Source organism: Oryctolagus cuniculus, chromosome 12 (genome assembly GCF_051225735.1).
Source record: "Oryctolagus cuniculus isolate XC-2025 breed Fujian yellow rabbit chromosome 12, ASM5122573v1, whole genome shotgun sequence".
In the NCBI taxonomy this organism is placed as follows: domain Eukaryota; kingdom Metazoa; phylum Chordata; class Mammalia; order Lagomorpha; family Leporidae; genus Oryctolagus; species Oryctolagus cuniculus.
The window spans coordinates 90,719,551-90,735,206 of record NC_142878.1 but is presented as its reverse complement, the minus strand read 5'-3'; the positions used below and the strand labels follow the sequence as shown (position 1 = coordinate 90,735,206).

General features: G+C 62.4%; 1 protein-coding gene, 1 non-coding gene and 1 pseudogene across 6 annotated transcripts; 1 reads left to right on the top strand and 2 right to left on the bottom strand.

Annotated features, from left to right (window-relative positions):
- The first annotated feature begins 198 nt into the window (after window positions 1-198).
- Window positions 199-305, top strand: LOC127483866 (U6 spliceosomal RNA). The gene has a single exon (XR_007910660.1). It is a non-coding gene; the product is annotated as a U6 spliceosomal RNA (small nuclear RNA).
- Window positions 306-1,693: 1,388 nt separating this feature from the next.
- LOC127484081 (U2 spliceosomal RNA) lies at window positions 1,694-1,824 on the bottom strand (annotated as a pseudogene).
- A 2,959-nt stretch (window positions 1,825-4,783) lies between these two features.
- On the bottom strand, window positions 4,784-15,363 carry SKOR1 (SKI family transcriptional corepressor 1). Of its 5 annotated transcripts, none has more exons than XM_051821806.3 (9): window positions 15,243-15,363; window positions 10,815-13,029; window positions 9,780-9,876; window positions 8,753-8,860; window positions 8,277-8,348; window positions 6,930-7,004; window positions 6,594-6,668; window positions 6,021-6,086; window positions 4,784-5,546 (listed from the first exon to the last, which is right to left on the bottom strand). In XM_051821806.3, exons 2-9 carry the CDS (start codon window positions 13,017-13,019, stop codon window positions 5,452-5,454), a joined length of 2,793 nt encoding a protein of 930 aa, XP_051677766.3. In that variant the 5' UTR covers window positions 13,020-13,029; window positions 15,243-15,363; the 3' UTR covers window positions 4,784-5,451. The 5 variants fall into 5 exon arrangements, 3 of the variants coding, with proteins under 3 accessions (XP_051677766.3, XP_051677767.3, XP_051677768.3); XM_051821807.3 differs by having other exon boundaries at window positions 4,784-5,451; XM_051821808.3 differs by lacking the exon at window positions 15,243-15,363 and adding an exon at window positions 13,277-13,368 and having other exon boundaries at window positions 10,815-13,044.
- Between the last annotated feature and the right edge of the window lie 293 nt (window positions 15,364-15,656).

Here is a 15,656-nt window from a genome sequence, read left to right as displayed (position 1 = left end):
TATACAATATAAAGAGATTAGGAAAACTTTTCATTTAATGTGCCTGAAAACACAAGGATACAAGTGCATACTATGTAATACAAGAATATGTAATCTATGGAGTATTTTTCAATTGGAGAACCCTACAGTATACTCACCATAATTAAAAAAGATTTTTAATTTTTGGCTTTATATATCTGCAGGGAAGGGTGTTAGCTCGTGCTCGCTTCGGCAGCACATATACTAAAATTGGAACGATACAGAGAAGATTAGCATGGCCCCTGCGCAAGGATGACACGCAAATTCGTGAAGCGTTCCATATTTTTGCACCTAGTTTAATCAGGTGCCCAGCTGACGCCATTAAAGCAAATGCTTTTACGTGTTCTGTCTTGTTGGACACAAAACACACTGTTCGGAGTCTCAGGAGACCCAATAGAAGGAGGTGGGGCCTAGGCAGAGTCGTCTCTGAGGGGCGTCTGCGTCCCGGACAGTACGCTGTGCGCGCTGTGCACCTTACACCTGCTGCATTGCTGGCTTAAACGGCCCAGGATCGGTTGCAACCGTAAGCAGGGACGCGCGAGAATACTGACAGACTCCCCTCAATGTCACTTAATCAGGGTGCTTCACTGTCTCCCACCTCTCCCCAAAAGCCCCGCCCACCTCGGCAGGCGCGCCGACCGGGAATGGCAGAAACCAGGCCCTCAAGGCCGGGGTAGGCACAGGGACCCTGGCCCCAAGCTGTTCCACTGCTGAAACAGTTCTAATTACAAGGACGAAGGGAAAGAAGGACGGCCAAGTTCAGATACCCAGCGATGACTTCCTGCTTCCTGACGTGTCCACTTTTCTCTGAAATAAACCCGGCCCACCTGCTCTGCTGGGGATTCCGCGGCCACTGGGACCCCGCGGTCGGCCTCCCGCGGCCGCTGCAGGGCGGGCAGTCAGATACGGAGGCCCTGGGCCGCGGCAGGTGCTCTTCCCCGGAGCTGTGCTGAGCTCTGGAGCCCGGGGATGAGAGCACAGGTCTCTGTGGGACCCCTCCTTGGGCCTCCTCCGAGGCTCACCGCCTTCCGTGGACGGAATGAGAGGACAGGCTTTGGTGATTTTTGGCGGCCCTTGGGAAATCGGTGTGTGCCATACAGGAAGCGAACAACGTTGGTGACCAATGTTCCTCTCCTTCCACCAGGGACAAACCCCAGACGCCAATGCTATTAGCCTGTGTGTGGGAGGGGGCAGACTGGTGAAATGGAATTAAAGAGAAATGGCCCAAGAAGGCTTGGTGAGATTGTTGCAAAGAAACTTGCTCTGGGCGCGAAGGTTGTCTTGGAGTGGGAGTTCTGAAGTACCAGGCAGCTCCCAGTCCTGAGACCTGGCCGGCTGCTGGCTCTGCACGAACTTGTTGAGAACTTGGACAGCTGCCCTGGTGAGGTCCCTTTGTCCACATGTAGTAAACCAAGGTCTAGGCATTGCAGGGTGCCCTTCTAACCTGGGTGCTGGTGGATTCTTAAGAATCTGTCTCTGCAGAGTTTGAGTCCAGGCTGGACAACACACTGATTATGGGGTAGAATTCCTGGCCCCCAGAAGGAGCAGAGGGTCACAGAACGGGGTCCATGTGGGGACTCCTTAAAAGCATTCCTGTCCTGAGTCTTGGAGCTTGAAAATGAAGTCAGAATCATCATCTCAGCAAACACCCACATAGCAGCCCGTCTGGCATGCCAAGAGCTGTTCTCGGTGCTCAACATAGATGAACTCATCGTGGGCACAGAACAGTTGCATTTCCCTCGTGCTATGTGAAACTGATAAGAACAGATGCTACACTTGATCTCAGCCAAAAGGCTGGGACGAGATCCCTTGTGCTGTAGATGAGGGCACAAGGCACAAAGATTTCACGTGTCCGAGGTCGCACACAATTCAAGAGGCAGAGCTGGGATTGAGAGACATTAGGCTACCTCTGAAGGAGGGGACGGGACAGAGAGCTGCTTAGACTTGGTGGAAAGAGGGAGCCGATCCAGTTCCATCTTTGTTGCGGTTCTGAATTCAAGACACAGCTTCACAGGAGGGCAGCTGGGGGTGGGGAGACGGTATGTGCCTGGTGATCTCGCTAAATGTACCTGAGGGAAGGAGCACCCTCCCTGGGACACAGTCGGAACAGGAAGAATGTTTTCCTATATCCTAGGCTGACAATCCCTCACCTGACTCCTGCCTCCCAACCTAATCCTGCTGACGAAGGATCTTCTTTCTGAGCAGTAAGCCTGTCTTAATTAATCTTATGTAAAGGAGTTTAATTGGTTCTGGGTAGCTGTTGTCCAGGAGCACCTAGGGATCCCGTTCCCCCGACATTTCCAGCACCTGGATGAACCGCAAAGCAGGAAGCTGGTTGTGTTTCTGGGGTGCAATGGGCCATGAGTTGGAGATGACAGCAAGAGCAAGGTATAACCCCTTGGGAAACAGGCAGACACAGCCAAAGGAGACCACAGGGGGGTGAGTGTCCCGGTGGCCTCCTGACCCAACTGCCATGAGATGCCCCAGGTTATCTGAGACCACAGAGTCCAGGGATCTCGAGGGGGCCTTTGCAGAGGAAAGGGTGGTAGAAGCAGCCTTCCAGAATTCTCCTAGAAGGTGAAATACTGCAGGCTCCACCAGCGTTTCCAGCTTGCTTGGGCTTCTCACCTGGATTTGCAAGGACCGGTGGAGCTAGAGACCCGCTGTCCTGTCCCATTATGGCTCCCAGGGGGCATCCAGATTTCCTCTAAGGAAAAGCAGTGGTAGGTGGCAAGGAGCATGTTCAGTTCAGCTGGCCCTCACCCCGAGACGGGGACTCCCTGGGGCAGGGGAGAGTCTGTGCCTTACCCACCCCAGCTCTCGCCGGGGCCTCTGGGTGTTGGCTGTAATGCCTAAAATCAGTCGCGAGGTGGCAACGTTGTGGCGAGAAATAAGACTTTTTAATCCTGGAGGTTTTTTTTTTTTCAAAGCATATTTTCCCTATTAATGTTTCATTTAACTTAATTAGAATCTGGTAAACTAATTAAAGTAGCTACGAGCCCCGCAATCAGCAATAATTCCTATAATTATTGATAATTACATCCATACCAATCGTTCGGTTATTAACATGTTGGGGGATGGATGGTGGCGGGGAACAAACCGCTTCCGAAGGGACTCGGAGCCCAGGAGGGTTTTCGCGGCTGAGCTTTCTGGGCCGGGTCCGCCCGACCTGCGGGGATTCGGGCCCAGAGGGGGCGCCCCTTCGGCGGGCCGCAGGTGCTCGCGCGTTCTTCACTCGGCGGGACAGGGGATGGGAGCGCACGTTCGCTGGGCGGGCAGCACTTCCTGTGCAAACTGTCATGCCCATTTCACAGACTAGGGAAGCGCGGCTTTTAAAGGTGCCGCCAGGTAGGGCCAAAGGGGCGCCCTGGGGACTCAGGTCACCTCTTCTCGGCGACGGGGACTTGGGTGGTACCATCTTGCGAGACGTCCCTGCTCCCTGAAGGGTCCCTGCGTGGAGACGGCGCGTCCCCCCAGTGCTCTCTGGGTGTCGCCCTTGCGGGGTCCTGGGACCTGAGGGCTCAAAGACCCAGCGCCGGGGAGGGGGGGGCGGGGGGGCCCTCTGCCGTGCCTTCGGGCTCTCTATCAGCACTCCTCGGACGGCGCGACCCCCGTTTGCCGGCTCCTCCTGGGGTCCCCACGGAAGTTGCCGGCCTCCAAGCTGCCGGCCGCGCGCCGCTGGACCCGATGCTCACCTCCGGGGTCCCCGCAGGGAGAGGCCCCGGGGTTGCCGGGAGGAGTGCCAGGTCCGGGCGCCGGTCCCGGCCGCAGCGCCGCGGCTCCGCGCTCGGCCTACTTCCCGGCGCGCTGGGATGCTGTTATAGAGGACGAAACGGAGACTCAGGAAAATAAAGGACGGGGACACTGGACCCTTCTTAGCCGGCCATGGAGGGGAAGGGCAGCCAGGGAGGACCGGGTCCAGTACCACGGGGCTCCCCCACTGCGTCCGCACCTCCCGCCCCAAAGGACAAAAGCGGAGGCTATGCACTCTGCGTCCCTTATCTGTAGCAGGTGTGCTTAGGAAACTGAGGCCGACCAGGGGCGCGCGGCTAGGGGAGGCCACATCAACCGCCCCCCCGCCCCCACCGCGCGCCAGACATCCTAGCCAAGGCCCAGGAGCGAAGCGGCCCGGCGCACCGGGCCCCGCCTTCCTCCCCGGGCTCCTCCACGCCCTTGTCCCCAGCTCCGCTGGGGCCTACGTGGACGGAACCTTAAAGCGCTGCCAGGCTGCCTCCCCTCGCGCGGCGGCCGAGCAGGCGGAAGGGCACTCAGTGCTTGAGAGCGGCCTTGGTCTTCCACCCGGCCCGGCGCTGCTGCAGGGCCAGGCCGGCCGCGCTGCCCGTGCCACCTGCGTGGGGTGGCTCCGGCAGAAGTTCACGCAGGCTCCCTGTCTCTAAGCGCCCGGGAGATGACTTTCCCGGGTGTGGCTGGCGTGGAAATGCGCACGAATGAAGTCTCGGTCCTTGCGACACCAGGGACCACGCAGTGGGTGCCCTTTCTGGGCCCGGGGCGGGGGCGGAGATCCTAAACGCGGAAAGGGGATGGTCTGGAGGAGCGTGTGAAGAGGTCGTGGCGCGCCTGCCGCCCACCTGGGCAAACGCGACTCTCAAACCCACGAGCGCCCCAGACCCTGCGCGGCAGGGTCCTGCCCTCACCTGTGGCGCTGCCCCTCCCCCCTCACTCCCACCTCTGCAGCCCCCAGAAGCGACAAGAGCTTTTTATTATTGTTGTTATTATTATTAAAAACAAAAGTCACGGATACAGGGTGGTCTCCCCAAACAGGCTCAAGGTGGTCGCCATCCAGTTGAGTCAGTTGTCGCCCTTTTAAAGTGCTGTTAGGTCGAGAGATTACAACCAAAAATAGACAAAGCAAGAATCCCAACGGGGAGTATAAAACCGAGGCGAGGGGGAAGGAAGCAACATAACTTAGAGCGTAAATAAATTAGAGTGAACCTAATACTGAACCAAGAGACTCGCAGTACGCTTAGATCCATTGCACATAGCCACTGTGTCGTTAGGAACGAGAGTTTCACACGTGGGCGGGGCGGGGGCGCGACGCCCGCGCCAGCGAGGTTGCTACTCAGTGTTCACAACCCGGGTCCCCAGCCGCACGCGGGGGCGGGGCGGGCGACCTCCGCTCCCCGCCTTCCTCCGCGGGTCCGGGGAACCCCTGGAGGTCCGATGCCCTGGAGTTCCACAGAGGGTCCGGGCGGCTTTCACGCCGGGGGTTCCGAGACGGCCCCGGGACTGGGCCTGGGACGCCCCGTCGGGGGCGGGCAGGGCCCCGTGCGCCCGGGAGGAGGGTGGGCGGACGGGCGGCTGTATGTACATCGGTCGGGTCCGAATGGCTTGTTCCTCACTCTGGGCCGCCGCGGGTGCGTACAGGAAGGAGCAGCATGGCTTGAAGGCGCGGGGGGCGCGGCGGGGCCGGCCCTAGGGCAACAGCGGGGGTTTGAAGGAGCAGTTGCCAGTGCAGTGACGGGGCGTGAGCATCTTGCAGGAGAAGTGGTGCAGGGCGTCGTGGGCTTCTGGGGAGAGAGTCGCGCGGGCCACGTCGGGCGCCTCGCCTGCCTCCCCGGCGACCGCGGGGGTCCCCTGGCCCTCCTCCCGCACCCACCCAACTCTGCTAGCTCAGGAGTTGGCAGCTGAGAGACCTTGGTGAGTCAGAACCACCACGCTGCTTTAGTCGCCCCATTTTACAGAAGAGGAAACTAAGGCAGAGTGTGGGGGGGGGGAGGTGCGCTTGCCCGAGGCCAAAATTAGAAGAAGAAGGTAGATTTTCCCAAGCCCAGAGCTCAAGGATCTCTTTCTCCCTACCGCAGCGTTCTGAAACTATTTCCCAATAAGGTCAATTCCCACCTCTCTCCTCTCAGCTACTGATCCATGGAGACTCCTGGCTTTTCCCCTGGCGAGCCCCTGTCCGCCCGTCCATCCACCGATCCATCCCGCAGCCTGCACGGCCGCACCTGGGCCCTCCCTCTCTTTGTTTCCCGGTTCCGCACCTTTTAATTTCTGCTGGATGGCGTAGCGCGCCTTCCGCTCCTGGTCCAGTTCGTTACACAGCGTATCTGGAAGACACGGAGGGAACCCTGAGTTAATGCAGGCCACCTTCCGGCCAGCCGGGGTCACAGCCCGGGCGTCACTCCCTCCCCGGGGCGCAGCCCCTGGCAGAGACAACCCTGGGGATGGAGGAGGGGGTCCCCAGGCTCCAAACCGCAGGATGAGGAAGGAGGAAATGGCCTGGGATGGCGCTTAAAGGCAGATGGATCTAACCAAAATTAAAGCAAACTTAGGCATTACTTCCCAGGTAATTTTACGCCTCGATTTTTAATTTAGAAACCAGGGAAATTGCCGCGATAAGAAGTTCAATCACTCCATGTAATGATGCCTGCAAGCCGTTTGCTGGGCTCGCTTGCCATTCCGAGGCTAATCAGAGTATACAAAGGATATTAAATAAAAAAAATAATTGTTAAATTACCTTCAATTTAAATCCAAATGACTGAGCCAACACAGCGGCTCCTGCCAGACGAGAGGCAGTTACGGCCTCGCGCGCGCTCACCTGACTCCCGTCTTACCTCTGACAATTTGCAGCTGTTGCACCATTTCTTCTCGATAAGCCAATTCCCTCTTCATCTGATCCTGAAAATTATCTGTGCAAATTGATTAAGCGGGAGCTGTTACGCATAGCCCCCTCCCCCAGCCCCTCTGCCCCACTCCCCCCTCCTCACCCCTACCCCTACCTCCACCTCCACCCAATTGTCGCCTGGCTGGAGACCCCACAGAGGCGGGTTCCTGGCTCCCCCCGGGGCGGGCTGTGGCAGTTGCCTGCACCCTGCTACCCAAGCAGACCACTTGCTAGGGGGGAGAGCTTGCTGATGAGATGGGGCTGGGTTGGGGCTGGACGGGGATACCTTTGAGACTCTGAAATTCTCGCTCCAGCTTCTTTCGGAGTTCCATTTGCTCCAGGAGCAGTTTCTGCAATTCATCTGTGAAGGGGGCAAGTGGGAGGGAAAGGGGTGGTGGGGACTTGTGGAGCTTGAGTGCGGAGGCACCAGGTCCTGCCCTGGCCAACAGCCTGAGAGCCCCAAGCTGGGGCAGAGGTCTCTAGCACTCTCCCTTTGTATTTGCATCCAAAAGATTTGGGCAAAGACCCTGGAGCTAGGGAGTGGGGGTGCCCAGGGGATTGAAGTTCGGGATGGTGCAACCCACAGTGGACTGAAAAGGCCCAGGCTCCAGGAGCTAACCAGCCTTGTTATCTGCCCTAAGTTGTTCCCAAGTCCCCAGTCTTACAGAGGCTGGCTCACGAACACTTGATGTCCTGCTGCAACTGACAGTCCTGACCCCTTCAATGCAAATCGGGGAGACTCTGCCCAGAGTCTTGGACTCCCAGAAAAATGCACACAACACAGTCTGCCTACAATTTCGGGAGGCCCCTCTACCCCCGAATTCACACTGAGAGTCTGCTTAGGAAGCACCAGTTATTCTGAAGGTCGTAGCTTGTCCTGTAAGGTCTGCAGCTGGGAAGAACAGAACACTGCTTGTCTCCCTCCCTCCACTCATTTCAGAGACCCTCCTTGGGCTGGGGGCTGCGGAGGCAGTCAGGTGAGGAAGGCTCTGTTAGTGGCCTCAGCTTCCCTACTGTAGGGGCCTTGCTGTTGGGCCTGCCCTGGGAGCAGGCACCTTTGAACACACAGAAATGGAAGGTGGACAGGCAAAGGGGTTAGCGGCTCCCTCCCTCTGTGCCTCCAGGCCTCCTTCCCCCTCCCGGCAGCACAGCAGCGCTGGGACCCCAGGATGCAGACTCCCTCCTCACTCCAGTTAGGACAGGGTGAGGGTGGTTACGCACTAATCCCAAGGGGAAAACTATTGCAACTTCTCCCGCACTCCTAAAACAGATGCCTCTCTACAATATGGCTACTCAGAAAGAGTCCTGTTTTCCACTGGGGTTGGGGGCACCCAGAGAGTCCTGTCCAACGGTCCACACATAGCAGCTTCTGCGAATCATCACTGGTTGCTGCCTCACTGGCCTCTTCAGACAGACCTGAGCCTCCCAAACAGAAACTTGCACTAGACCTCTGGGGGTTCTGTTCACCCCCTGGTCCCGCCCTACACCACTGTGCAGGATGTGTCCCCAGCCACTCCGCACAATGAGAACTGCTCCCCTCAAAGAGCCCTGATTTCCCCACACTTGCTCTCTGCAGGAAGGGCCCGGTTCCCTCCACCACAGCGTAGCCTCCCTTGCACAGGTGGAACCTCACCTCTGGCCAGGTTTTCGATGTCTTTCTCCACCAGCTGAGTTCCTGTGACATCCAGGGTGAGCCCATCTTCGCCTGCGATTCAAGGGCAGGGATCAGGGGTTCTGTCCCGGGAGAGGCCTTGGAAGGGGAGGATGGGGCTTCCTGGGACCTACTCAGGACCCCCCCTCGGCCCTCCACGCAGGATATCATTTCAGGAAGTGGGAGAGTGAGCCCAGGCAAAACGGGGCTTCTGACCTATTTTATGTGGGTGAGAGTGTCTTTCCACTTCCTTCTAGTACCTTCCCCACCCCTTACCCGGAAGAGCCTCCGAAGCTACCAAGGAGGTAGCAACTCAGGAAAACCGGCCTGCACCTCCCCCCGCGTTGAACCGGAAGGTCACTGGCTGATTGAAAACCGTTCTCGCTAAGCCCAGGGTAGCCTAGGCGATGGAGCCCCGGCTACCGAGGGCAGGTGCGCGCGAGGGTCCTAGGGCTCACCTCGGTCTGTGTTTGCGGGACTTGGCTGGGAGATACTCCTTTGGTCTGGATAGGATTTCCTGGTTTCCAAATCGTCGGCGGTCGAGTGATTGTCGTCCTTATCTGGCTCTTAAAGGCAATAAACCGAGTTTCAAGGAGAGGCAAAGAAACCGTGACCCCGATACCGCCAGAGCTGCCGCGGTCGGGGCGCCCAAGCCCTCATTAAAAACGTCGCGGCCGCCTCTGGTTCCCGGCTGTGCGCCCAGGCGCCCGAGGCTCCGGGGCCGGCGACTCCCTCCCCCGCGCAGGGTCTGTTCCTCTCGCTGCTTTACGCCCCCACCCCAGCCCCGGAAAAGAGCGAGCCGAGCAGCCGGGCCCACCAGGGACGAGCGACCTACATCGCGCGCAGATACTGGGGCACCGCGAGCGCGCGTGGCCGCTGGGTCTGCCCGCGCGACTTCCGCCTAGCGCACAGCCTAGGAGGCGACTTTCGAGGTGGCAGCGGCGCGGAGGGGGGCGGGTATCGTCGCCGGCTCGGCTGCTTTGGCCTGCCGGATTTCCAAGTCTCCCCTCCCCGTTCCCCCCAACCCCGGGTTGGACCCGAGGGCAAGTGCAGGGCTACCCCCACCCGGCATGGAACCGCAGCTACCCCAGCGCTTCTGGGGTGCCAGAGCGCCCTCATCCTCCGCCTGGACCCGGCCCGGTCACGGGGGACCCTGCCGGCAGACACACTCGCTGAATAAAGAGTGGACTTGAAGGAGGTGCCAAGTGTAATTTTTACAATGTCTTAACCCAGGGTCCGGGGTGTCCTGGCGCGCGCGAGCATGTGTGTGCGTGTGTGGGCTGGAGAGGGTGTGTTGTTGCTGTTCTCTTCAGTAACCAAGTGGTGGAAGCTGTTGGGGGTTCCTTAGTTTAGCTTCCTTTTTCTTTCATTACTTGTCTTTCCCTCTCGCTCCTTCCCTGTGTGTCTTCCCTCGAGGCCTCCCCCTGGCTGGCCCTCTGTTTGCGTGCCCCCAGGACAGCGGCCAGCGACCTCGGCAGGCATTACCGTGGGTCTCGGGGGCGCAGAGAAAGGAGGCCGTGGGCCCCAGCGCCGCCGCCGCCGCAGCGCTCTTCGCGTACTCGTCCCTCTCCGGCGCGGACACCTGCGGCGGCCGAGAAATGACAAACGATTAGGGGGGGCTCCGCGGCGGGCTGAAGCCGCTCAGCCCTGCCCAGCGGGCCCTCGCGCCCTTGCGCCCTCAGAGCCCGCCGCACCGTTGCACACTCACGGTCATTATTGGCGCCGGTGGAAAAAAAAAATTGCTTCCAACAAAAGCGTGCCCCAAGCCAGGGGCGGACAGAAGCCGCCTGCATTCGCTGCGTTCCCATTTTCCCTCCCGCTCCCGCCGCGACCCCCAGTATAAACGACGCCTTTCGCATCCGGTGTATGATCCGTGCTTTAATGAACCGAATGAGAACGTACAGGTGTGCTCACCCACTTTCAAAAATGGCTAAACGATTCAGACCCTGCTGCACTCCGCCCTTCCAGTCCCAGCTCTGCCGACGCAGGAGCCCCTGGCCCAGCTGCCCAGCGCCCAACCCCGCAGTTCTCTAGGTGGGAGTTCGAATAGACTCGGGAAACTGCGAGCTGGAGAGGCGCGGGAGCCCCGGGACGCGGTGCTGCCGGCTCCCGACTGCTGCTCTGCAGCACCCCGTACCCACGGGTGCACCCTGGGGACTCTGATCCCTATCCTGGGGGACGCACTCGGGGCGCTTTGCTCTGGCTCCCTTTCTCTTCCCTCAGTCCCTTCACTTCTTTCTGAGTCTGTGTGTCAGGTGGTCTCCGCCGGGCTGCCCACACCCATCAGTAAAAACCAAGTACACGCGTTCCCCGAGCCTTCTCCCGCCCGACCCCACCCCGATCCTCCGAAGAACCTCTCCGTCTGGGGCTCCCAGCGGCTGTGGGCCCGCCGGAGCCTACCGCCCCAACACCTGCGCGTAACACTCCCGTGCCCGGCGGAGCCAGGGCCGCCTGGCATCCAGGCCGTGCCCAGGGCTAAGTGGGGGCTGGCGTCACCGGTGGGGTGGGCCCGGGGCTCACCTTGGCGGGCGCGGGACCTCCCAGGGACCCGCAAGGCTCTCGCAGGTCGTAGCCACCGCTTGGCGGGCTCCTCTCGGGTCTCCGCACCACGTCGTCGGCCGCCAGGTCCCCAAATGCGGACCGGCCGGCGGGGGGTGGCCCCAGGCGGCGCCGGGGGTGGGGGCTGCCGCCCTCGGGGGAGTCTGCCAGGCTGTCCACGCCCGCGACTGCGGCCGGGGGCCCAGCGGGCTGGTCGCCGTCCGGGCCACCTGCAGTGCTGGGGGCGCTGGGCTCGGCCTCGTCCTGGGCGCCCTCCTCTTCGTCGGGGAAGCGGTTGGACTCCACGTCCACCTCGGGCTCGTCCGCGGTGTCCACGTCGGGCGAGGCAGAATGGTAGCTGGAGCTGCCCTCGCTCAGAAAGTCCGGGCTCACGTAGCCGCCGCCGGTCCCCGCGCCCGGCCCGGGCCCACGAGCAGGTCCGGCGCCGTACGCCTCACGGGCGCTGCCATAGAGCTTGGCAATGCTCTCGGCGTCTTTGACCACAGGCCTGAAGGCCGACACGTAGGAGCCTTTGCGTGCGTGCGGCGGCGGCGGCGGCGGCGGTAGCGGGGCCAGGGGCGGAGGCAGCGCCTCGTCCGCACCGTCCTCGTCCAGCGGTCCTCGGGAAAGAGCGCTCGGGCAGCGCTCCTCCGCGCCGAGGCCGCCCTCTTTGGCTGGCTCGGCACCGTCCAGGGGCTCCGGGCCTCCGCCGCCCGCGGCCGCCGCCGCCGCCGCCGCTGCCGCCGCCACGGCGGCCGCTACGGCCTTGGCTTGGCTCTGCGCTGCCGGGTAGGGCGGCACCGGGAGGCTGCCTGCCGCGGGCCAGAACATGGGGAACGTCGGATACACGGTGGCGGCGGCGGCCGCTGCAGCCACCGCCGCCGCGTCCTTAGCTGCTCCGGAGGGCTGATGTCCCCAGAACATGGCACCGCCGCCCGGGCCCGCCCCGGTCCCCGGGGGCAAGTGCCCGGCTCCCGGGCCGCCAGCGCCGCCGCTGCCGCCGCCCGCACCGCCCCCGCCGCCCCCGCTGCCAGGGCCGCCCTTCGGCTCGCCCGCACCTAACACCGCGTCGTCCTTTTTGGGGCACAGGCCGAAGGCTGTGGGGAAACCGTACGGATGCGGGAAGAGCGGCGGGGGCAGCTTTTGTAAGAGTCCAAAGCCTTTGCTGGGCACCGGAATCACCGGGTAGCTGCGGACGCCGGCGCTTCCCCCCGGCCCTCCGGGGCCGGCTGGGCCTGCTGCCGCTGCTAGGCCAAGTCCGCGCTGAGGGTGGGGAGGCGGCGGCCCCGGAGGCCCGGTAGCCTCCTCCTCGCCGCAGCGCAGGCTTTTGTGTGGCGGCGGGCCTGGGGCCATCTCCGCGCCACACCCCGGGCCACCGCCGCCGCCTCCGCCGCCGACGGCGCCGCCCTTCCCCTGCCCACCCGACCCGCCGTTCGCGCCGCCTGCGCCGCCTCCTTGCAGCGAGAAGGTCCGCTTGCGCGTGCCGCCGTTAAACATGGCCTTGACGTCCTCCCAAGCGTGGCTCAGTTCATCCGTGGCCGACTTGTCGCTGAGTTTGAGGTGGCGGCGCCACGAGTTGAAATTGGCGGCGTCGGGCTGGGTGTACTTGGCGTCGGGCGTGCGGTGCGAGTGGAAGATGAACTTGTTAGGCGAGAAGTACATGCTGCAGTAACCGCACTTGATGCATTTGGCACGCGAGCTGTTGTAGCGTGCGGGGATGAAGCTGCCGCGCGAGCCCCAGGCGCACTCGTGCACCACATCGAAGGCGAAGTTCTCGGGCAGCTTGGGCGGCTTGTGCTCGCCCAGGAACGACTTGCACAGGCGCTCGGCCTCGCGCTTGGTGATCATGCCGCAGCGGCGCGAGGAGATGGGCATGGCTCCGGCCCTGCGCAGGATCTCCAGCTGCACCGGCGTGCACTGCACGCACGTGATGCCCAGGGCCACGCGGCGGTTGTGGATCTCGTTGTAGCTGTAGTTCTTGAGGAGCGTGTTGGAGATCTGCGCCAGGCACAGGCGCTCCTGGCCATCGATGACCAGAGACACGATGGGCACCCCGTACAGCGACGTCTCGCCCACCTGGTTGGGTTTGAGAGCGCTGGAGCCCGAGTAAGGCTGCAGCTCTTGCTTGGAGTTGGGCGAGGAGCTGCCCTCGCGCCCCGGCCCCAGCTGAGTGGTGAGAGCCTCCATGCCGCCGCTCCTGCGAAACAGAGAAAGCAGAGAGCAAGGATGAGCCACTTTGAGCGCTGCCGCCGCGGCCCGGGCCCGCCCAGCAGGGCGCGCAGAGTCAGGCATTTGGGGGGAACTCTTGGCAGTGGGGAGGTCCACTCTCACTCGTCCCAAGGACGGGTGCCTTTTGTTATTCAGACCCATATTGGCGCCAGAATAAAAGCCGTGCCCCGGGTTCCAGGGAGGAGAAGGGGTGATGGAGACTCAGGGACTCCCGAGCAGCTAGGAACCCAATCCTGTATTCGGACTGGGGAGGAGGGGGAACCCAGAGACGGAGAGCGACTTGCCCAAGGCCACACAGCAAAGCCATCGCCAGCTCCAGGCTTTCAGACGCCTTCCGCTACCCTCGCCGCCCGCCCTGCTGGCCGGGGTCCTGAAGCCCGGACTTCGGGGACCGGCCGCCCCTCTACTCAGCCGCGCACGCACGCGGGCGGGCGGGGGCAGCGCAGGGAGGGGTATGGAGGCGGAGGAGGGGCGGTCACTGCCCACTTCCAGGCGGCGGCGGGTGTGGTGGTGGTGGAGAGGGCAGTGAGAGGAGGAGGGACCGCGGGCTGCCTGGGAGGGGGAGAGACGGGGGAGACCGCTGTTCGCGGTGCTGAACCTGACCCTCTCCAAAGAGCGCCAGGCGCTTCAGGACCCAGGGCGGCCAGCACCCACCCAGCTCCGCGCCAAGCCAGCTTCCGGGGACAGCAGTGCCGGTTTCCACAAACCAGACCTTCTCCTCTCAAGCCCGGAACCCCGTGTTTGTTGAGTGGAAAGATTCCGGCTGAATATAGAAGCCGTTTTCTCTCCTGCCATCAGTGGGACCGGGATCCTGCAGTTCCTAATCACATTTTCTGTATTTTTAGCTGTGTTCCAGACCAACGTTGGCTTCCGTTGGGGTCAGTGTGTGGGACAGAAAGGTTCCACATAAGTTTCTTTGGAGCCACTTCTTCTGCTTCTAATTCCCTACTCCCTGCTTTCCCCCTTCAGAAATCTCTTTTCCACCCAGGCCAAATGCAGGCTCCGAGGCTCCAGGCTCTCTTTGGGGGGGGGGGGCGAGCATCTCCTCTCCCAGCATCTTCCATGCCCAGCTTTGCAGCCCCTATGGGATGGGAGGAATTCCCAGCGGGTCTTCGAAAGCCACTGCAAGGCTACAGGCACAAAAGTTGCTGCAGGTCCAGCCGCTTCACTCCGGCCAAGGCAGGGAGCAGGGGCACCCAGGTGGCGGCTTGGGGCCCAGCCACGTGTCTCAGGCCGGTCAATGCTTCCATCAGGCCCACAGCTATGGGCCCTCCAGCGACTGGGGTAGCCCAGCCCTGAGGGCCCAAAAGGCAAATCCATGTTGAGAGGGGACCTCCAGGGGGACAGGAGATCCGAGTGGAAAAGCTCTCCGGAGGACACTGGAATCTTCAGCCTGCCGGCCTGTCTCCCTCGGTGCTTGTCTACCTGCCCCTCATCTGTCGATCTTATCTGTCCCTGAGCTGTCTGTCTCTGCCGGCTCGCTGGTCTTTCTCCCATCTGTCTTGTACCTCTGGCAAGTATCAGGCTATTTATCTACTGTCTGTTTCGTCTTTATCTCGCGGATCAAACTGAAATTAGTTGACCCTCCCTTGGCGTAGAAGTCCCTTGGCGGAGTGGGGGCCAAAGACACCGGCACTGCCCCCACTCCGCCGCTGAGGGGGCGACGCGGCTCCGTAGGCTCTGGGGCGCGTTGCGGAGGCGGCTGGGGGGGGGCACAGCGCCCTGGGAAGCGACGATGGCTTCTGGGTGCCCGGCCCCGCATGCAGTGAAGAGAGCGCCCCGCAAGCTGAGAGCGTCCCCCGAGAAAGCTGAGGGTCTCGTGTCTCCGAGGGGCTTTCCTGGGCGAGAGAAAGTGGCTCGGGGCCCGGAGGCCCGAAGGAGCACCCTAGGAAAGGACCAACATTTCCGGGGGCCCCAAGCGAAAAGCACGAGGGAAGAATCACACACAGCGACCAGGAGCAGCGGCCAGGGCAGCTCGGGGAGCGGTCGCCGGCTCCTGGGCTCGAGGGGCGAGCTGGGGAAGAGCGGCGAGGCGGGAGGCGGGCAGCGGTGCGAACCAGGCGGTGGAGTCGTTAGGTATAATAAAAACAACAGCCGCAAGAGCCCCGATCAGAACTAAACGAAAAGAAGCGGTCGGGGCCGGACGCAAAGGGCGGCCGGCTACCGGACGCGAGTACTCACCGTGCGGCGGCGGCTGGAGCCGGGCGAGCGGTGAGCGGAGGTGCGCGGCGGGCGGAGCGGCGGGCGGGAGTCCGGGATCCGCCGGGCTCTCCGGGTGATGGCGCGGCCCCTCCCCGCGCGCGCGCACACACAGCCGCGCTCTCCGGCTCCCCGCGCTCCCACCCGCGGCCCCTCCCGCTCTCAGCAGGCGCGGGGCGCCAGGGCCCCGGACGCGGAGACTCGAGCCCTGAGCCGCTGCCCCAGAGGCCAGGGACTGGCCCGAAGAAGAGGCCGAAACCTGGAGCTCATGGCTCGGCGGCGGGCACGGCGCGGTCACAGCCCGAGTGGCGAGGCCGGTGCGGGGCGGGCGCGCCTGACAGCTGCTAGCCGGGGCGCCACACCCACCGCCCGCGCAGTCACTCGCGGCCTCCACGG